We start from the raw sequence: 18,818 nt of genomic DNA, 5'->3' as shown, positions 1-18,818 counted from the left end.
TAGAATAAGCACTTACAAAGACCATCTCACGTCATTCAGTTTTATCCAGTTTACAGAGCTCAGAGAGGCGAGGCAACTTGACGAAGATCAGACAACAAGTGGTGGCAACAAAAAATCCAGATTTTTCTGATTCCAAAGGTGGGAACTTCCCCTGGTACTTTACCCAGCACACATAGGCTGTGATAAATTGAAAACCAGCTGCAAAAATTCCTCCATGCCTGTACTCATGCCCTTTGCAATATGACTAAGAAATGGAGTCTATTTCTCTACCCCTTGAATCTGACTTGACCATGTCGCTTTGGCCGATGGAACATTAGTAATCATAACTCAAGAAGAGGCTTTAAAAAGCACTCGTGCATTGGAGCTGAACACGAAACCTCAAGATCACCATGTGAATGATCCCGTGCTAGCCTCTTGGAGGTGAACTGAAGCACCCCAGCACCCTGCCAACTGCCAGACATGTGAGTGAGGCCCTCCAAGACCACCAAGCCCCAGCTGACTGCAGCTACATCAGTGAGCCTAAGTAAGACCAGAACTGCCCAGCTGATCCCAGACCAGATTGCCAATTCATAGAATCGTAAACTAATAATTTGTTGTTTTAGGCCACTGGGTATAGGGTGGCCTGTTACACAGCAAGGGCTATCTGATACATATACCTGGTGAACACACACTGTGCAGACAACATCTATGCACATAAGCATATGCGCATAAATGCACACAGATGACTTTTCATATAAAATCTGTTGGCACCCATACCAACACTCACTAGCCCCTACAGGTCTCACAAACACACACACACACACACAAACACACACACAGAGCCATCACCCAACCCCACATACACCTCTATTCAGACCACTCTCCTGACTGTCAGTGTAATGTAATGTCAATGTAAATGCCAATCTGGGAACAGATGGGTTGACACTGCCCAAGCTCTATGTTGCTGGCACTGCCCAGTACAGTTCCAGGGGTGAAGAAGGACCCAGTAGACTTTTGCTGAATGAATAGATGAATAAAGCGAAGGGCACAGGACAAGCCAGAGGTTGGCAGCTGTGAGCAGACAGTGCTGAGGGGTTCCTGTGGGTAAATGGAGAGGCCTGGCAGTGGGGTCGCAGCCTCAGTTTTTATTCCTCTTAGAGACCCATGTGAGCAGGGACAGAGAGTGGATGCTCACAAATGCTTATCTTACAAATTGTACTTGTGTTTGAGATTCTATTTTTTAAATTGGTTCCATTGTTGTTTTTGAAAGGGGGGGCGAGATTGTTAAAAAGCACATGAAGGGTTTCAGGAAGAAAATTGGAACCAATAAAGTATCTTCTATGCGTAACTATGGGGAAATTGAGGATGTCAGAGAATTAAGGATGAGTAAAGAGGAAACTAAGCAAATGAAAAGCAAAGCAGGTAGTAACTCCAGGAAGAACAGAGTTGCACAAAAAGGGAAATGTAACTGTAATACACATCTTGGCAAGAAACAATATTTATATGGTCACAATATAAATAACATTAATTAATCATTTAATGAAAAATTGTGATAAATGTAGATTTTGAAAGGAAAGGAGGGTGAGAAAAATTGTCTTCCTTGATAATAATAACTACAAAAAGAAAGAGTTTTGACCACTTACTGGGTGATGTGCCTTATTCTAGGCACTTCACATGTTGAATCCTCGTAACAGTCCAGTAACTTCAATATTCTTATTACTCTCATTTTACAGATGAGGAAACTGAGGCATAAGGTGGTTAAGTCACTTGCCCAAGGTCATCTGGCCAGTAAGGAGAAGGGCTGGAATTCAAACCCAGGCAGTCAGGCTGCAGAAGCCACGCTGTGGGGACATCAGATCTGAAAGTAAATATTTGCCTAAAATAATCAAGAAAATAGCAGGAAAAAACATGTTACTTAGAAATACGGAGTAAAGTACCAGAAGAAATAGTTTAAAAAGTTGACTGTGGTTGCTTTGGGGAGCAGGGCTGGGAGTGGGAAGTACAGGGCAAGGGGATGTTTTTATTAGTAGTGTTTAATTTATATAGATCCATCCATGAGTTGGGGACAGGAACTGACAGGGAAGGAACGTGAGGGAACTTTTCATGGCTCTATATCCTGACTAGGGTTTGGGGTACAGTATGTACTTGTCTAAACTCAGCAAATGGTACCTTTAAGATCTATGCATTTCACTGTATATAAATTTTACCTCCCACTCCCAAGAATAACCATAAACAAATACAGAACTCTAGCTAATGATATGCATGCTGAAGTGCCTTTAAGGGGAAGTGTACTGATGTTTGCAGCCTACTTTGAAAAGCTTCAAAAAAAACCAAGTTGTTTTAATGGATGGATAGATGGATAGATGTCTGATAGAGGAAATACAGCAAAATATTAACAATTGTGCATCTAGTAGGTGATACATAAGTGTTCACTATATAATTCTTTCAACTTTTAAGTTTGAAATTTTTCTTAATAGAATTTTGGGAGAAATATATGAATATATTATCTGAAAAATAATATTAAATTAAAAAAAAAAACTGGATGGGGCTTCTGTCTTGGGCCTGGATGGACCTGCATACTCCCGCTGGACACAGGATGTCAGGCAGGATGGGGGTCTCCTCCCCCTGGTCCCCTTCAGCAACTCATTAACAAAGCCAGAACCATTTCATCAGGGACACGAACAATGCCCCTTGCTATATCCCATCCTCTGCCAAAAGGATAAACTGAGGTCCGGCAGGTAGGGATGGGTACATTTCCCAGGGAGCCCATCACACCTTCATGACAGAAGTGACCAGCCAGGTTGCCAGTCTCCCAAGCCCACGTGTGTATAATTAGCTGGTGGGAAATAGATCAGGGAGCAGATCTCATCTCTGCCTAATTAGGGGCTAGGCAGCTGGGGCCAATCTGGCCTGGGGAAGCTGCTATGGCAGCCAGGCAGCCCCAGGGGACAGGGCAGCAGCTGCAGGCCCTCAGAGCGCCTGAAACACAGCGGCTGCCACTCACTGCCCCTCACACTCCAACTGGAGGCAAAACAATAGAGGGCCTGTTTCTGCAGATCCCCGAGGCTGGTAGACCGGTGGGTACCCCCTAGCCACTCCCTCCACAGAATCCTGGAGGAGGGGAAGCCCTCCCAGAAGCAGGCAGCCCCTGTCAGAGAAGTCAAGGCTCAATGTGACACCTTCCCCACTTCCAAGAATCCCTTCCTCTTCTCTTCCAACAGACCCTCCCAATGCTCCTCTCGGCTCCCCCGGGCCCAGCTCCTAGGAACAGCTCTGGTCTTAGGGCAGAAGTCCCTGAGTGTAAATGACTAGTTTCTGCTTGTCTGCCCCTTCCCTCCCCCTAGACTTGGCAGGGCCCATGGCTGTCTTGTCAACTGCTGGGCATCCAGTAGGTGCTCAATAGTGACTAGGAGGAAAGGCTGCCAGAATGGGGAAGAGAGGTGAGGCGTGTGTCGGGAGAATCAAGGAGCCAGAGTGCCGGTGACTGGGGTGTCCAGCAGGCCAGGGTGTGACCCCAGGCTGGAGTGCAGGCCTGCTCTGTGACAGCCCACAAGCCACTACCCCTCCCTGCTCTAAGACAAGAGGTGACCTTCTCAGGTGACCATAAAAAAGTCACCTTGAGGACTCAGTGACAGGTTTAGTATGAAAGGTCTGAGCCCAGCACTTAAACTTCCTCCAGGAACAAGGGGTCTCCCAGCCCATCACTAACAGTCCTGTGACCCGAACCTCAATTTCTTCACATGTAAAATGCAGCCAACACTCCGGCCTTCTTGTGTTTCTGGGGGTCTGGCAGCTCATGGCAAGGGGCAACACTTAGCACCGAATTCTCGCTGGGTTGCCTTGGAGGGAAAGCTCTTTGACACCTCAAAGGACATGACCTCTGCAGAGCTTACCCAGATTATCCCCCTGACCCCATCACTCCTTTAACATGGGGACCAGGAGGCGCAGCTCCTGCGTTGCCAAACTTGCTGGGAGCCTATGGTGGGTCATTCCCCTCCTGTGCCTCAGTCTCCCCGTCTGTATCATGAGGGGTGAACTCCATTCTCATGAATTTGAACACCATCCTCTCTATAACCCGATTTCCCCTTGTTTCCCCAAATGGCCCAGGCCCAGCCAAGTCCCCTGGGGACTGGTTGTGGACTGTCAGACAGACAGACAGCTGGGCTGACCTGGATGTTTGTCAACAGCCCAACGGAAATCTCCTCTTTATGCTTAAAATAAAACCTACATCAAACCTGTCACCAGGGCCCCCATTAGAGCTTCCTGTTTCTGAGTGCTGCAGCCCAGGCAGCCTGCGGGAGAGGAAGCACCACCCAGCCCTGCCACCCCCCCGCGGGAAGAGGGGATACAGAGGCCACCCAGGCTTTCACCCTTTGTGTGCCCGGCCCTGGCTGCTTCACCAGCCAAGGGTGGGGGACAGGGGTCTCCTAGCAGGTAACTAACCTGGAGGGAGACAGGAAGGAGCCGAGACCTCAAAGCCCAGTGCCAGCCACCTCCTTCCCCTTCCCCCAACCCAAACAGGACCATGCCTCCAACTCTCCCACTGAGGCCCACAGAGGGAGGACTGGCTTGCCGAGGGTCACCTAGAGTTGGAGGCAAGGCCACTCATTTTTGCTATCCACCTCAAGTCCCTCTTCCTCTAAGAACTTCCACTTCCAATCTCCAATCAATGGCCTGTGTGACCTCAAGTTCAGGGCTTGCCCTCTCTGAGCTTCCTGCCCTCTTGGGAACTGGGCTGGGATGGGAAAGGGCAGAACACTTAACGGTTGGGGAGGGTCCATGTACCTGTCAGCCTTTCCCAGGCAGGTCCCCTTCCTGGTGCAGGGGCAAGTCCCCAGTCCTCTTCCCAGTTCTTTCCCGATTCACTCTGTGGCCAGACCCAGCATCCTCCACTATGAAAGAGGCCCATCAGCTAGCCTCCCAGAGGGGTTATGAGGGTGCCCTGTGAGGCAAGCCTCAGGCAGAGCCAGCCACTGGCCTCATGCCCCCCCCAGATACTGGGGTGGACAATCACTGAGTTTTGAAGGCCCCACCCCAAGACTTCCCCCACCCCTTCCCCTTGTGTACACAGAAGAGTCTGATGACCCAGCCCTTGAAAAACAAGCATTTGTGTTTATTAACCAAGAGGAGGGAAGTCAGAGCAGTGCAGACTCCTACCAGTCCTTTCTGTAGTCTACCCACCTAGGCCCAGGCTGGCAAGCCCCTTGAAGAATGTGGATAGGCCACTCCTTCCTACCCCCACCCCAGGGTGAGTTCCCAGGGAACCAAGGCCCACTGGGTAAGGAAGAGGAAGTCAGTAAAGGACAGAGGCCAAGGAAGGAAGAAAGAAACAGAGCTGCTGGGCAGACAGCTCTGGTGAGATCCCTTAGTCCCTCACTCTCAGTGGGAAGGGCTAAGTGCCCCAAATCCAAACCTACAAGCAGGGGTACATCCATGTCAAAACCCTACACGTGAGGCGTAGGCGGTAGTCCAAAGTCAAGAGCCAACTCTCTCCGGGTCAGTCCTTGTCAGATGGATGCTGGTCCAGCCTCTGAGCCTTTGCCTCTATAGCAAGTTCACACGAGGCAGCAGCCTCTGGTCTGCCCCAAGCCAGGGAATGGATGCAGGAGAGGTCAAGGGGCCTATGGCTTCTCTAAGATCTGTCCCGTGGCGAATGTCGAGTCCCATGGAGACCTAGCCCTCAGCTGCTGGAGTCTCCCGCGCTTGTCGCAACCCATACAGCCATTTGATCACCCGGGCGTTGCGCTCTATCACTGACACACCATAGGGGACGCGCTCCCGAGCCAGCTCCTCGATGGTGGCAGAGCTGCGGCGGGAGCAGCCCCCCTCGGAGCTAGCCGGCCCAGCACTGGGCCCAGCCAGGGACACGATGTCTGAGTTGGCCCGGGCTAGGTGGGCCACACCCAATCCCCGTGCCTCCTCCTGGTCCAGGCCGCAGAAGTTAAAAAATCGCTCCAGGTCAGCTGCTGCCCGGGAGAAGCGCTCACTCAGGTCTGACTTGGAGCGTTGCAAACCTGGGGGCCGGGCCGGGCTAGAGGTGGCGGCAGTGCCTGGTGATGGGCAGGGCTGGGCAGGTGACGCTGGCAGGGGAAGGACATCCACTCGGCGGACTGCAGCAATACTGGGTGGTGGGCGTCGGGGGGTGGCTGGGGGAGCCTGGCGGGCCCCCTCTGACCGTCCGGGGGTACGGCTGGCCTCAGCAGGGGACACAGGACTATCACACAAGTTGATGAGGCTGCTCAGGATGTCCAGGTCCAGCTGGGGCCGGCGGCCGGGGCCAGGCAGGACTCGGCGGCTAGGCGTGAGCACCGTGCGGCGAGTTCCAGCACTGAAGAGTGGCTGTTTGCACAGCAGGGGCTGCACAGGTTCCTGGCGGGTACTGGCCACATGCAGGCTCTTGACGTACTTGGCCTTGTCGGCCTCCAGGCGCTCTACAGCACTAGGTTTCCGGGCTCCACAGTCTGCTGGCCGCTGTAGCAGGTAGCCGGGGACCTTGGTCTGTAGGCGGAAAGGTAGGGCGGGGGTGTCTTGGGTTCCCGGAGTCAGCGTGTCCACAGGCATGGCTGTTACATACCCCGAGGGCTTCTGTCTGAGGAGACTGGAGAAATGAGGAGACAGAGATCCAGGCAGAAAGCTGGCAGCTGGACACAGCAACGGCTGCAGGGGAGGAAAGAAAGAAAGGGTCAGAGGACACTCAGACAAAGGCTCTGCAAAGACTGAGAGAGGCTGAAGACGCCTTCCCCATTAAAAGGTAAAGGCCACGCCTCTGATTCACAGAGAGCCAATCAGCAGGCAGAAAGCACCCGCTCACGGCCCTGTGGCTCCGCCCACCCCCCACCCCCTTCTCCGAGGGCCCAGCCCAGCTGAGGCAGAGAGAAAAAAAAGGTGCCAAAGAAGAAAGACACGGGCAGCCTGTGCAGAAAAGACGGGACATGGCACATTTTAAAGGAAGCAAAGGGGGTTCCAGGCTGAGTGCTGGGCACCAGCCGGCTCAACTTTAGTGGGTCCTCTTCACAGTTCCATCTTGCAAATGGGTAAACTGAACCCCAGGGAGGCGAGCTTGATTAACCTAATTCAGCAAGTTGGTGGCTCTGCCCCTTGCCTCCAAGCAGGGAGGTGCTTGCGCAGGGGTCTTGGGGTTGAGTGACCAAGAGAAAGGGCTCCAACCCCACACCCCACCTGGAATACCCACAGGAAGCCTGGTACCACCTCCACCCCACACTCACCCAGGCAGGAAGCTGCCCTGTGCCACCCGCCTAGACATGCCAGGCCCCAGGCATAGCAGCAGAGCTTGTGGAGGAGGAGTGTAGAAAGTCCCCGCCCCTGCCCCAATGAAGTCCAGACACCCATTAGCTTCCAGTATGAAATTCCAATGCCAGGCCCACAGTGATCCATGGATGCCTGTCAGGTGGAAACGTCAGCCCTGAGCTATGCTGCTCTGAGAGAAGCTGGAAATGCCCAAGATCACACAGCCCTGCTTAGGAGCATCCAGCAGACTCTGGATCTGCCAGCAGCAGTAGGATGGACACGCATAGGCAGGAGGGCCCACAACTGGATGCACAAGTCTCCACATGATCACCTAAGCATCAGGGCCCAGTACCCCAGCCATCAGGCCACCCCTGTCCCTTTTTCCAAGGAAGGGCTAGAGCCACAAAGTGCCCCCCGCAGTCCCCTGGAGATGGGCCAGAAGAAAACCCATAGAGCAAGTCCTGAACCCTTTCATGTGTAAAATGGGGGAAAGGGACTCTGTCTAGGTGATCCTCAAGAGGACCTGTAGCTCAGGCCATCTAAACCTGTATTGTCTAATTCAACAGCCACTAGCCACATATGGCTACTCAGCCTTAACTTTAAATTTATAGTAAATACACACAATTCAGTTCCTGAATCACACTAGCCACATTTTAAGGGTTCAATAGTCATATGTGGCCAGTGGTCACTATACTAGACAGCACAGATTAGAGCATTTCCAGCCATAGCAGAAAGCTATGTTGGACAGCCCCACCTAGATATCCAGAATGCCAGGAGGGAAGAGTCTGGATTGGGGAGGGGAGAGAGGAATCTGTCTTCTAGACATTTGACACCATCCTCTCCTGTAATCTTCCAAGTCTGGGATACGGGTCATTGTCACCTCATTTTTACAGATGGAGAAACTGAGACTCAAAGAAGTGACCAACCTAGGTCCCAGAGACAATAAATAAGACACAAATTCATATGAAGCCTAATTCACTTATCTAAAAAAAACGAATAGCTTTAGTCATTGTTGCTCACATTCTCCTAAAACAGCTCCATGAAGGGGGTGGGGGTGGGGGGGGGTGTCTGTTTTGTTCACTGTATCTCAGTTTCAAGATATTGCCCTTTACACATAATAGGCAGTCAATAAATTTTTACTGAGCTGAAATACCTATGGGGACCAAATGTAAGCAGGCAGACCAGGGATAAGCTAGAGAGGGGCCTACCCACCCTACTGCAGGCATATGGGTCCAAGATGGTAGGTATAGAATGTTCTAGGAAGCTGGGAATCCAGAGTGCATGGAAACTCTAGATTCTTAGCATATTTGATAATAATAATTTTAAAAACAGTGCATGGACAGGGCAAACAAAACATGCCTGCAAACATATCTGCCCCCCGCCCCAGCCTGGCCCCCAGCCCCCAGTCTGAGACCTCTGCAGCAAAGGCAAGTTGACAATAGAACCTTGGAGGCTGTTGGCCCAGAGCCAGAGCTGCTCCCGAGTTAGAAGGGATAGAGTAGGTGGGAGAGAAAGGCTGCCCCACTCAGGGCCCATCCCCAAGGAGACCTCAGGAGGGAAGGGTCACGGGAAAGGCAGCCTTGCTGAGCCCTGTCAATGTAGCTAGACTCTGCCCTACCCCCCGGCCGCCGCCTCCCAAACCAGTCCAACCCGTTGGTGGCAGCGGTTTCCTCCCGGGCACCATCCCGGGAAACAGAAGGAGGAAGGAGGTCAGATGGGCAGGGCTAGGGCAAACGTTCTGCGACACCCCCCCTCCACCCTCCACCCGGCTCGGGCCCCCACCCCCTCCGGCCGGACATGCAGACCCCAGGGGCTCTTCCGGCGGGACCTGGACAGATGCTAGAAGCCAAGCCCGGCTTTGGGGCCGCTGGCCGTCTCGCCCGGAGCTGGCCCCCTCGCCCGCTGTGCGCCTTGCGCAAGCAGCTGCGCCTCTTCCAGACTTGGTTTCCTTATGTGTGAAATGCTGTTAAAAATACACCTTCCTGATCCTCCAGGTCACCGTGAGGATGGAGCGATAAAAACAAGTTGAGGACTTTCCTCAGCACCTGTTGAAAAGGCGGCGCTGCATGAACTGGGCTCCTTGTTTTTATTATGAATTTGACCTAACTCCTGAGACCGCCCCTCTCGCAGGGGTCTCTAAGCATTCTCCAGAAGAGTCTGCCCGAGCCTAAGCGGCGGACAAAGGAGGCTAATCAGTGAACAAGACTCATTTCACAGGTGGGCAAAGCACGATGTGCTGTGGCTCCTGCAAGTTGAAGCCAGGGTCCCGGTCCCCACGTGGGACTCGTGTCCTTTCTGAGGCCTCCTCTCATCGCCCAACGCCCCACTCACGGATTTCAAACACTACCCACAAATGACCGCAGAAGCGCCGGCCCCGGACCCTTCTCATTGGCATCCCCGGGGCACGCAGCCTCACCTTGCTCACTCCCCACCGGCTTCCCTGGCGTCAGCCTCAGGTGGCTGCGGAGGGGGAGTACGGAGAGCACGGATCCCTGGTCTGGCTTTTGCCCTTCCCAATTGGGGGCAATCTTGGAGACTCCCAGCGGCGCAGGACGCCAAGAGCCCGGCGGCATGCTCTGTGATTCTGTCTGCTCGCCGCCCCTCTCTGAGCCCGGGTTGTCCTGGCTCTTAAATGAGGGAGCTGATGGCACGATTCCACAGCCTCGTCTAGGCCTGAAGGTGAGGCCCTGCCCGGGCCCCGCCTTCCCCAAGGAGGAGGGAGAGGTGCCTGGGCAGCCCCCGACCCCGGCCCGGTGCCCCCGGCTCCGGCCCGCACGTACCTGGCTGCGCCCTTGCCGCCGCTCTGTGCTGCTCCGGCCCGGCCCACCTGGGCTCAGGTAACACGCGTTTGCGCAACTTCCGGCGGCCGGCCCCGGGCAGGTGAACACGCCGGCCCAGGTATTACTCGAAAAGGGAGAACGAAAGCCAGGCAGCGGCGGGGACCCGACCCCAGTCGCCCCAGGCCTACCCCAGGAAGCTCTTCCGAGAGCCAGGCCCACCTATCCCACAGCTGCACTGGCCCGCACGTCTGGCGCACAGAGTCTTAGTGGCCAGCTCAGGCAACCGCACCCATCTTGGAGATGGAAAAACTGAGTCCCCCTTTCTCACAGCCACAATGACCACCAGTATTGGTGGTCATAATACATTAATACCAGTAATGTATTAACTTCTCCTGGTGTTAATTAACCCATTTTAATCTTCCCAACAACCCCTACAAGGGGAGCTCTATTATTATCCACATTTGACTAATGGAAAACTGAGGCTGGGACAGGCTGAGTCAGTTGCCAAAGTCACCCTGGAGAGTCCAACCTGGGCACTTTCCCCCCAGACCAAGCCTTAATTAATGCCACCCCTTTCTAGCTGTGTGTCCCCAAGCAGGTTGCTGGACCTCTCTGGCCTTCCATTCTGTCAATAAAGGAAAGCCCCACCTTCCAGGCCAGGTCAGTGTGAGTTCTTAGAGCTTGAGAGTGCCTGTAGAAGCTTTGTGCAAGCTGTAAACATTAGTAAGGACAGCAATAATAGAAATAATAATAACTAGAATTTTTGAGTGCCAGACACTGTACTTATTTAAGTCTCTGGACCACCCTGGGAGGGAGGAACTATTTGATCCCCATTTTACAGATGAAGAGACTGTAGCCCTGCAGGAAGGAACTCCTGGGAGGGAGGTGATTGTCTCTTCTGCCAGCCCAAGCTCTATTATGTCACTTCAGGTGGGACATTTGATTAAGCCAGTTTCCACTGGGATTCTGAGGCCCAGAGAAGGAATTGCGCACTGGGCTCCGACCTGAGCCCCGGGGAGGTCAAAGAGGGCCCACTTCCATGTCTGTGCCTGGTAGGGGCTGCACCAGGGTTGAGGTGGAGGGCATGAGGGGACAGGAAGTGACTCAAGGAACAGCTCTCCTCCACCTGGGAGTGAGTCAGCCCTGAAGCCACTTCCAGCCCCTGGGTCCTGATTTTAGGGGGATAAGGGAGGTGACAAGACCATCATTCTCCACAGCAGCCTGCTGTGTCCCTGCCTAGCCCTCTACTAAGGCAACAGTGGGGAAGGATTAGGGGGAGTGGTTGTGCTCAGTTAGGTTCTAACAGTAGTAAAAGCAAGACAACAGTGACAATTTTTATAAAATGGGTAAGACCTTTTCCAAGTGCTTTCTTTGTACCTGGCATTTGTTCTAAGCTCTTTATATGTGTAAACACATTTAATCCTCACACCTACACTATAAGGTAGATACTACTATTATGACCATTTTACAGTTGAGAAAACTGAGGCATGGAGAGGTGGGGCCACTTGCCTGAGGTCACACAGCTGGTAAATGGCAGAGCCAGAACTTGAACCCAGGCCCGGGTCTGGGGGGCAGGGGTGTGGAGAAGACAGTCCTCAGTGTTGGGCTTTGGCCACTCACTGGGGAACTCCTAAGGAATCTATAGCCTCTCTCTCTGGGCCCCAGAGGGAGAAGCCACCTTAGGAATCACTCCCTGGCTATGGTTCTGGGTCTTGTTTCCTCAGCTATAAAATGAGGGCAATAATGGCAATGTTTTCCCAACAGAAATCAGACGTCATCACAGCTCTGCTTAAACCACCCCATCCCCAGCCCCCAAGGCTCCCCATCTCCTGAGAATAAAATCCAAACTCTCCACTTGGCCCTCAGGCCCTCCAAGATCCAGTCCCTGCCCTCCTCTCCCACCTCATCTCCAGCTTTTCCTGCTCTAGCCATAGAGTCCTCCCTGCTGTTCCTGAGCACACCAAGGTCTTTCCTGCCTCAGGGCCTTTGCACCATCCTTTCTCTGCCTGGAACCTCTTCCCTCTTCGCCTCTTCAGAGAGGCTTCCCTGACCACCCTGAGGCTCCTGCCAACTCTCTTACCCAGTCTGTTCCCTTCCAAGCATTCATCTCACCCTGTCATTTTAGATATTCACTATCACTTGTTTCCTATCTCGCCCATTGGGCTAAGAACTCCATCACACTCTTCCATATTTCCTTCCTCCAGTGACAAAGCACAAGAGGGGATGCCATTGACCAAGTGGCAGGACTAAAACCCAGGCCACCTCAAAGACCAAGGCCCCTCAGCACCAAGCCTCCTCCCACCCCCCAACCCTGACCCAGGCCTTCCCCCACCTGTCCCACTCCTCTTCCAGCCTCCAGGAGCCCCTATTCAAGCTGGGATCCAGACAGCTCTAGCTGAGCCCTGTCCGTCCTCCAAAGCTGCCACATCCAAATCTCTGCACACGCTGGGTCCACTGCCGGCAATGCCCTTTTCCACTCCAGAGCCCTGGACACCCCTGTAGCATGGACTCTAGGACCAGCCTGAGTGAGTTCAAATCCCAGGTCCACCAGTGATTAGCTATGAAACTTGGGTAAGATACTTAACTTCTCCATGCTTTGATTTCCCCAGCTGTAAAACAGGATCCCTAACAGTGCCTCCCTCCCAGTGTGAGGCCTGTACATGACAAGCGCCACCAAAATGTGAGCTGTGATAACTATTCAACGAAACAGATGCTCCAATGCCCAACTCCTGGGTGAGGTCTTCATCAGCCCAGACTGAATGTTGACCACTTCCCTCAGAGGTTACAAATCTAAGAATGCAGACTCACTTGAGTAGCTATTTCTCCAAAAGAAGGTATACAAATGGCCAATAAGCACAAGAAAAGATGCTCAGCATCACTTATCATTAGGGAAATGCAAATCAAAACCAGAATGAGATACCATATCACACCCATAAGATAGCCATTATCAAACATACAAACAAACAAACAAAAACAGAAAATAACAAGTATTGATGAGGATGAGGAGAAATTAGAAACCTTGTGCACTGTTGGGAATATAAAATGGTGCAGCCACTGTGGAAACGGTGTGGTGGTTAGGCAAAATTTTTTAATAGAATTACTATAGGATCCAGCAATTCTACTTCTGGGTATATGCCCAAAAGAACTGAAAGCAGGGACTTGAACAGACATTTGTACACCAATGTTCATAGTAGCATTATTCACAATAGCCAAAAGGTGGAAACAACCCAAGTGTCCATTGACAGATAAATAAACAAAATGTGGTATATGGTATATACATACAGTGGAATGTTATTTAACCTTAAAAATGATGGAAATTCTGACACATGCTACAACATGGATGAACCTTGAAGTCATTACGCTAAGTGAAATAAGCCAGCCACAAAAGAACAAATACTGTATGATTCCACTTATATGATGTACCTCGAGTAGTCAAATTCATAGAGGCAGAAAGTAGAAAGGTGATTGCCAGGGGCTGGAGGGAGAAGAGAATGAGGAATTACTACTGTTCAATGGGTATGGAGTTTCCATTAGTGATGGTCGCACAACAATGTGAATGAACTTAATGCCACTGGACTGTACACTTAAAAATGGTTAAAATGGGGCTTCCCTGGTGGCGTAGTGGTTGAGAATCTGCCTGCCAACGCAGGGGACACGGGTTCGAGCCCTGGTCTGGGAGGATCCCACATGCCGCGCAGCGACTAGGCCCGTGAGCCACAATTGTTGAGCCTGCGCGCCTGGAGCCTGTGCTCCGCAACAAGAGAGGCCGCGATAGTGAGAGGCCGCGCACCACGATGAAGAGTGGCCCCCGCTTGCCGCAACTGGGAAAAGCCCTCGCACAGAAACGAAGGCCCAACATAGCCATAAATAAATAAATAAATAAAATTAAAAAAAAAAAAAGCAATCCTTAAAAGCTGTGAGAAGAGAGAGAAAAAAAAATGGTTAAAATGGTAAATTGTATTTTATATACATTAAAAAAAAAAAAGAAAAGAAAAAGAAAAAAAAGAGGGTGCAGAGTCTGGAGCCAGACTCCCTGGATTCCAATTCCAGCTCTAGGTGCAAGTTATTAAACATCTCTTGTGCTCAGTTTCCCTTCATAAGGAGAAAATAACAGCAGTAATAACTACCATACATCATAGAATTGAGAGAATTAAAGGAGTTCATACCTGTGAAGTACTTAGCACACAGTAAGGGCTCAAGAGGTGTCAGGGATTTCTATTTTTTGCTAAGGGGGCCGGAGGTGTGGTTTCTGATGTTTTTCATTTTCATGACATCGTGCACTCCCACCTCACCCCTCCCTTCCACCTGCTTCTCATTCTATTCAGCAGAAGCCCCGCCCAGACTTGGGCGGAGACAGGGAGGCCCTCTCCTGCCCCAGAGGGATTCAGGAAGGCTCCTGGCAGCAGAGACAGCCAGCCAGTAGGACAGCCCAGCTCGATTTCAGCCCAGCTGGATTTCAGCCCAGCTGTCAGGGTCAGAGACACCCAGCTGGGCATCCTCCAGGGCCACACCAAACCCCACACTATTTCTGGAATTTTCCCAGATGCTCGTGCCCTGGCTTGCCTGGAGTCAGCCTTGCCCAGGGTAACCTTGCACAGACCTTAGGAAGGGAGAGGCAAACAGGCTGTGGGAGGGGTAAGGGTGCAGCCACCTAAGACAGCGATCTACTGTTTGGCCCACGACCTCACACGTCCACCAACTCAATCCGCTGGGCCTCAGGTTTGCACCTGAGCTTGCAAAATGAGGACAAAGGGACTAGCAGTGGAGACTGAGTAAGAGAGATACCACATGCAAAGCCTTAGGGAAGGGCCTGGCACGCAGGATAGGGTAGGGAAGGTGGGGTTGGGACAGACCCACAACCTAGCCCACTTCCTGGCCCAGATTGCCCTCTGCCTGGGCCTGAGCTCACCATCATGGCTTCTTTTCTCAGCCCAAGGAAGTGAAGAAACTTGCCCAAAGTCATAAGCAAGTTAATGACAGATCACAGACAGGGCAGTGGTCTCATGATTAGATAAATAATCTAAAATACATACATACATACTTTTTTCAACCAGATGATACATGTGCATGGCTCAAAATTCAAAAGCTATAAAGGGAATGAAGTTTAAAAAAAAAAAAAACTCCCTCCATTCCTATCCCCAGCCACCCAGTTCCCCTCCCTGCAGGAATCGTGTGATCAAACGGTTGTATGTCCTTCCACGGAGATTTTAGGCACATATAAGCAATGATGGACATATATTCTTTCTATTTTTTATGCATGTGGCAACATGCTCTGTGCACTGTTTTCATCTTGCTCTTTCACTGAATAATATATGTTGTTCTTAATAATACGTGTTATTAACATATTATTAATTATTATGTTATTAATAAACTTAATATATGTTGTGCTACATCAGTACATAAAGAGCCCATCAGCCCCTACCGATGGCCATTGAGCGTGTGTGTCTAGTCTCTATTACAAACCACACTGCAGCCTCACTGTGCCTACGTCATTCTGCCTAGAAGTGGGACAGCTAGGTCAGGGGGATGCATGTGTAATTGTGACAGAGATGGGGGACTGTGCTCCATGGAGGCCATACCAGTTGGTCTCCCACCAGCAGAACACAGAGCAAATGATCAATGTTAGCTTTAGTCATTTGATTACTGGGGCTTTGGGTACCCCTCAATTTTGCACTGGAGGCAACTACCTCATTTGTCTCACCCTAGCCCTTCCCTGTATCACATTCCAGTCAGGGAGGATAATAAACTCGCTAATAAGTGAAATTATATGACATCAGATGGGGTAAACGCGACTGAGAAAAACAAAATAGACAAAGCAGAGGGCAGGGCATAGGAAGGCAGTAAATATCTGTTGAAAGAATGAAGGAAAGACTTGTTTTCTTTCTGATCTCCCAGAGCTCCTCTACCCAAAGCCAGGAGACGGGTTTGGAGGAGAGAGGGTAAGTAACTCCCCTTGAAGAGATTCAAGACTCCCAGATGCTACAATTCTGAGTGTCTAGGATTCTAAGATGGAAGCCAGATAGACTGGGAACCAGCCCCAGAGTTGCCAAGTCTGACCATGTGACTTTGAGCAAGGGGCTTAACTTCTTAAAACCTCAGTTTCCCCACCTACAAAAGGAAAACAACAATAGCAACCTGTGGTGGGGGCTCCCCAGGAAGCAAGGACTGGTGCAGGTCAGATGCTCTACCAGGAGGGGTCCCGGGCCCACCCCCAACTCCAAAGTCTCTGGTGACTAGTGTCTTCCGTTGAGGGTGTGCCTCTACCCTTTCCCCCAACCTGGGGTAGATTCCCAAGAGTCCTACAGCCAAAGGTCCAAGAGTCCAGGACCAAACCATCAGCTGCTGACCTGGCACCTAGCTCAGGAATGTCAGTCCCTCCCGATCCCCCCAGCTCTTTTTTCTGAGAGGGACAGCACTGTAATTCAGAGCCCCGTAAGCGGAAGGATCCCAAGTGAGCCCTAAATCCACCCGCTGGCTTTCCGGAGAAGTGAAGACAGATGCCCTGGAGGAGACCCCAGGACGCTGCGGGGAAGAGGCAGCCGGGAGGGGATGCAGCCAGGGCTCTACTGGCCATGTTCCGGTTGATAAGAGGCTAAGAAAGTGACCACCGGTTACCCGTCTGGGTTTCTCAAGGTAAATCTAGATCTACCCAGACTAGAGGCTGAGAGATGGAGCAGAAGGACCTGAATCGGATTCTCTGCCAGACTTCGCCTGAGCAAGACACTTCCCTTCCTGAGCCTCAGCGTTCTCATCTGTGAAATGGGGTACCACAACCTCTCGGCAGGTACGACTCGGGGAGGACGCGCACCGCAGGCGCTCGGTGAATGGAGCCCCACCCCCTAGACCCGGGCTCGCACCCCGGACCACCCGTGCCCTCACCTGGAGCCCAAGCTAGGCGAGTCCGGCTCCTCCAGTGCGGGTCTTGAGGAGGCTGACAGCTCGGACCCAGGCGGGGAATGGCCGCACCCAACGCGGCTCGGGAGGCCTCAGCCCCACGTGAGGACCCGCGGGGCCTCTTCGGAGCTGTCCTCCTTAACTGAGATAAGCCGGGGGACCTGACTGTCCCAAGGCCCCCAAAAGAGCGAAGGTCCTGGGGCGCAGGGGAAGGGGAAGTGAGCGCGCCGCCCCACTCCCACCCCCGACACCGGAATGGTTTGCCCTGGAAATCCTGATTGGTTTCTCTCTTCCGTTCGAACGCCGCGCGGCCCGCGTTGCCAGGCGACCGCTTAGCTTCGGCCGGGCGAGGAAGCACCCCGGCTCCGCAGCCCCTCCCCGCCGCTCACCTCCCCAGTGGCCTCAGGTTCTTCCGGCAGCCTCTTTAGCTCAGGCACCTAATTCTTTTCCTTGCTCACCCGGGACTTTCTCTTGGTCCCCAGCTGGTTCCTAGTCTCGACTTCAGCTAACGCGCTGTGTGAGCCAGTGCAAGCCCATTTCCCTCTCTGTTCCCCTAACTGCACAATTATGAGTGAGTTAGCGTTAAGATGTGCATGCCCAGCAGTCCAGAAATTTACTAAGGAAATAACCAAAGATGTGAGCAAAGATTAATATAATCCAGCGTTATTTATCATAGCAAAATAATGGAAATAACTTCAGTGCTCAGTGAAAGGAGATTGGTTATATAAATCCATCCTGCAGAAGAACTGAGTTTTTTACATACCAGTTAGCTTTGCATGACAAAACTCTTGTCAGTGCTCATGGCATAACCCTCTGAGATAGGTACCTTTAATTATCCCCACTTTCTGATGAGGAATATTATGCAGTCATTAAAAATGATGCAGTTAAAATACACTTAAAGTATGGGGAAAACACTAAGAAAGTATTAAATTTTTAAAAAGTATGTTTCAAAGCACTATGTACAACATAAATATGCATTAAATACATAATGGTAATATCACATGTACTATATTTATGTATAAACATTTATAATAACAGCAGTTAATTTCTTCTTTCTGCTTGTATGAATTTTCCAAATTTCCAATAGTTAAACCAGTCAAGGGAAAAAAAAGAATACATTTTTTTAAAGAGGATTAGAAAAATTAACTCTAACACCCCTTCCAGATGAGCAAATTTTTTTAGCTGTGAGTCACTGTTTGGGTGTAGGGCATTGCTCAGTTTGGACTCAGCCTCTTTCTATCCCAGGTGGTGTTTTTCATTCTCTGATTGAATTGTCAGTGACTGAGCACTGACTGTGTACATGCCTTGGACAGGTGTGGGAGGAGACCTAATAATAAACAGCTAACAATGACTGCATGTTCTGGCATGGGCACCAACTAACCATATCAGAACAGTTACTATCATAAACAGGGAGTCTGTGAGGACCAGCTAAATATCAAACCTGGCACTAACTGTGCCCTCTGCTAGATTGTGCTCAAATGTACCCACATTTTCTCATTTGCCTTCATTACTGTCTGAGGAGAGAGATTCTATTAATATTCCTATTTTATAGATGAGAAAACTAAGGTTTGTCTGGATCCAGCAGGAGTCCTCGCAGCCATTCTGTTATATTACCGTGTAACTGCAGTTTGACAGTAGCAGTGAGGAGAGGCAAGGAGGGTCTGTGATCCTAAAAGACAGAGAGAAAACTGAGTAGGAGCAGGTCCAGACTTTGTACTTCCTGGGGCTTAAACAATTTAGGGAGTGTTATTTAAGAAAAGGACTACATAATTACAGATATAAAATTAGGTAATAAAGTGGTGATTTGGTTAGAAAGATAAAAGAAACCTCAACAAATGACAAATTCTTCAAAGATTACAAAGTCCAGAAAAATAACATTATTTTTATGAATTACCTGTTTGACATACCTCCATAAAA

General features: G+C 51.0%; 1 protein-coding gene across 3 annotated transcripts; it reads right to left on the bottom strand.

Annotated features, from left to right (window-relative positions):
* Positions 1–5,071: 5,071 nt before the first annotated feature.
* On the bottom strand, positions 5,072–17,114 carry FAM110A (family with sequence similarity 110 member A). Of its 3 annotated transcripts, none has more exons than XM_036824217.1 (2): positions 16,887–17,114; positions 5,072–6,636 (listed from the first exon to the last, which is right to left on the bottom strand). In XM_036824217.1, the coding sequence occupies exon 2, from the start codon at positions 6,538–6,540 to the stop codon at positions 5,653–5,655; it is 888 nt and encodes a 295-aa protein (XP_036680112.1). In that variant the 5' UTR covers positions 6,541–6,636; positions 16,887–17,114; the 3' UTR covers positions 5,072–5,652. The 3 variants fall into 3 exon arrangements, with proteins under 3 accessions (XP_036680112.1, XP_036680113.1, XP_036680111.1); XM_036824218.1 differs by lacking the exon at positions 16,887–17,114 and adding an exon at positions 10,008–10,135; XM_036824216.1 differs by lacking the exon at positions 16,887–17,114 and adding an exon at positions 9,644–9,998.
* Between the last annotated feature and the right edge of the window lie 1,704 nt (positions 17,115–18,818).

This window comes from Balaenoptera musculus, chromosome 15 (assembly GCF_009873245.2).
Source record: "Balaenoptera musculus isolate JJ_BM4_2016_0621 chromosome 15, mBalMus1.pri.v3, whole genome shotgun sequence".
Lineage (NCBI taxonomy): Eukaryota > Metazoa > Chordata > Mammalia > Artiodactyla > Balaenopteridae > Balaenoptera > Balaenoptera musculus.
This window is presented reverse-complemented; position numbering and strand designations above follow the sequence as displayed.

Bases quoted from the DNA above. Each gene is read 5' to 3' on its own strand.
- FAM110A (XM_036824217.1), bottom strand. From the start codon at position 6,540: ATGCCTGTGGACACGCTGACTCCGGGAACCCAAGACACCCCCGCCCTA.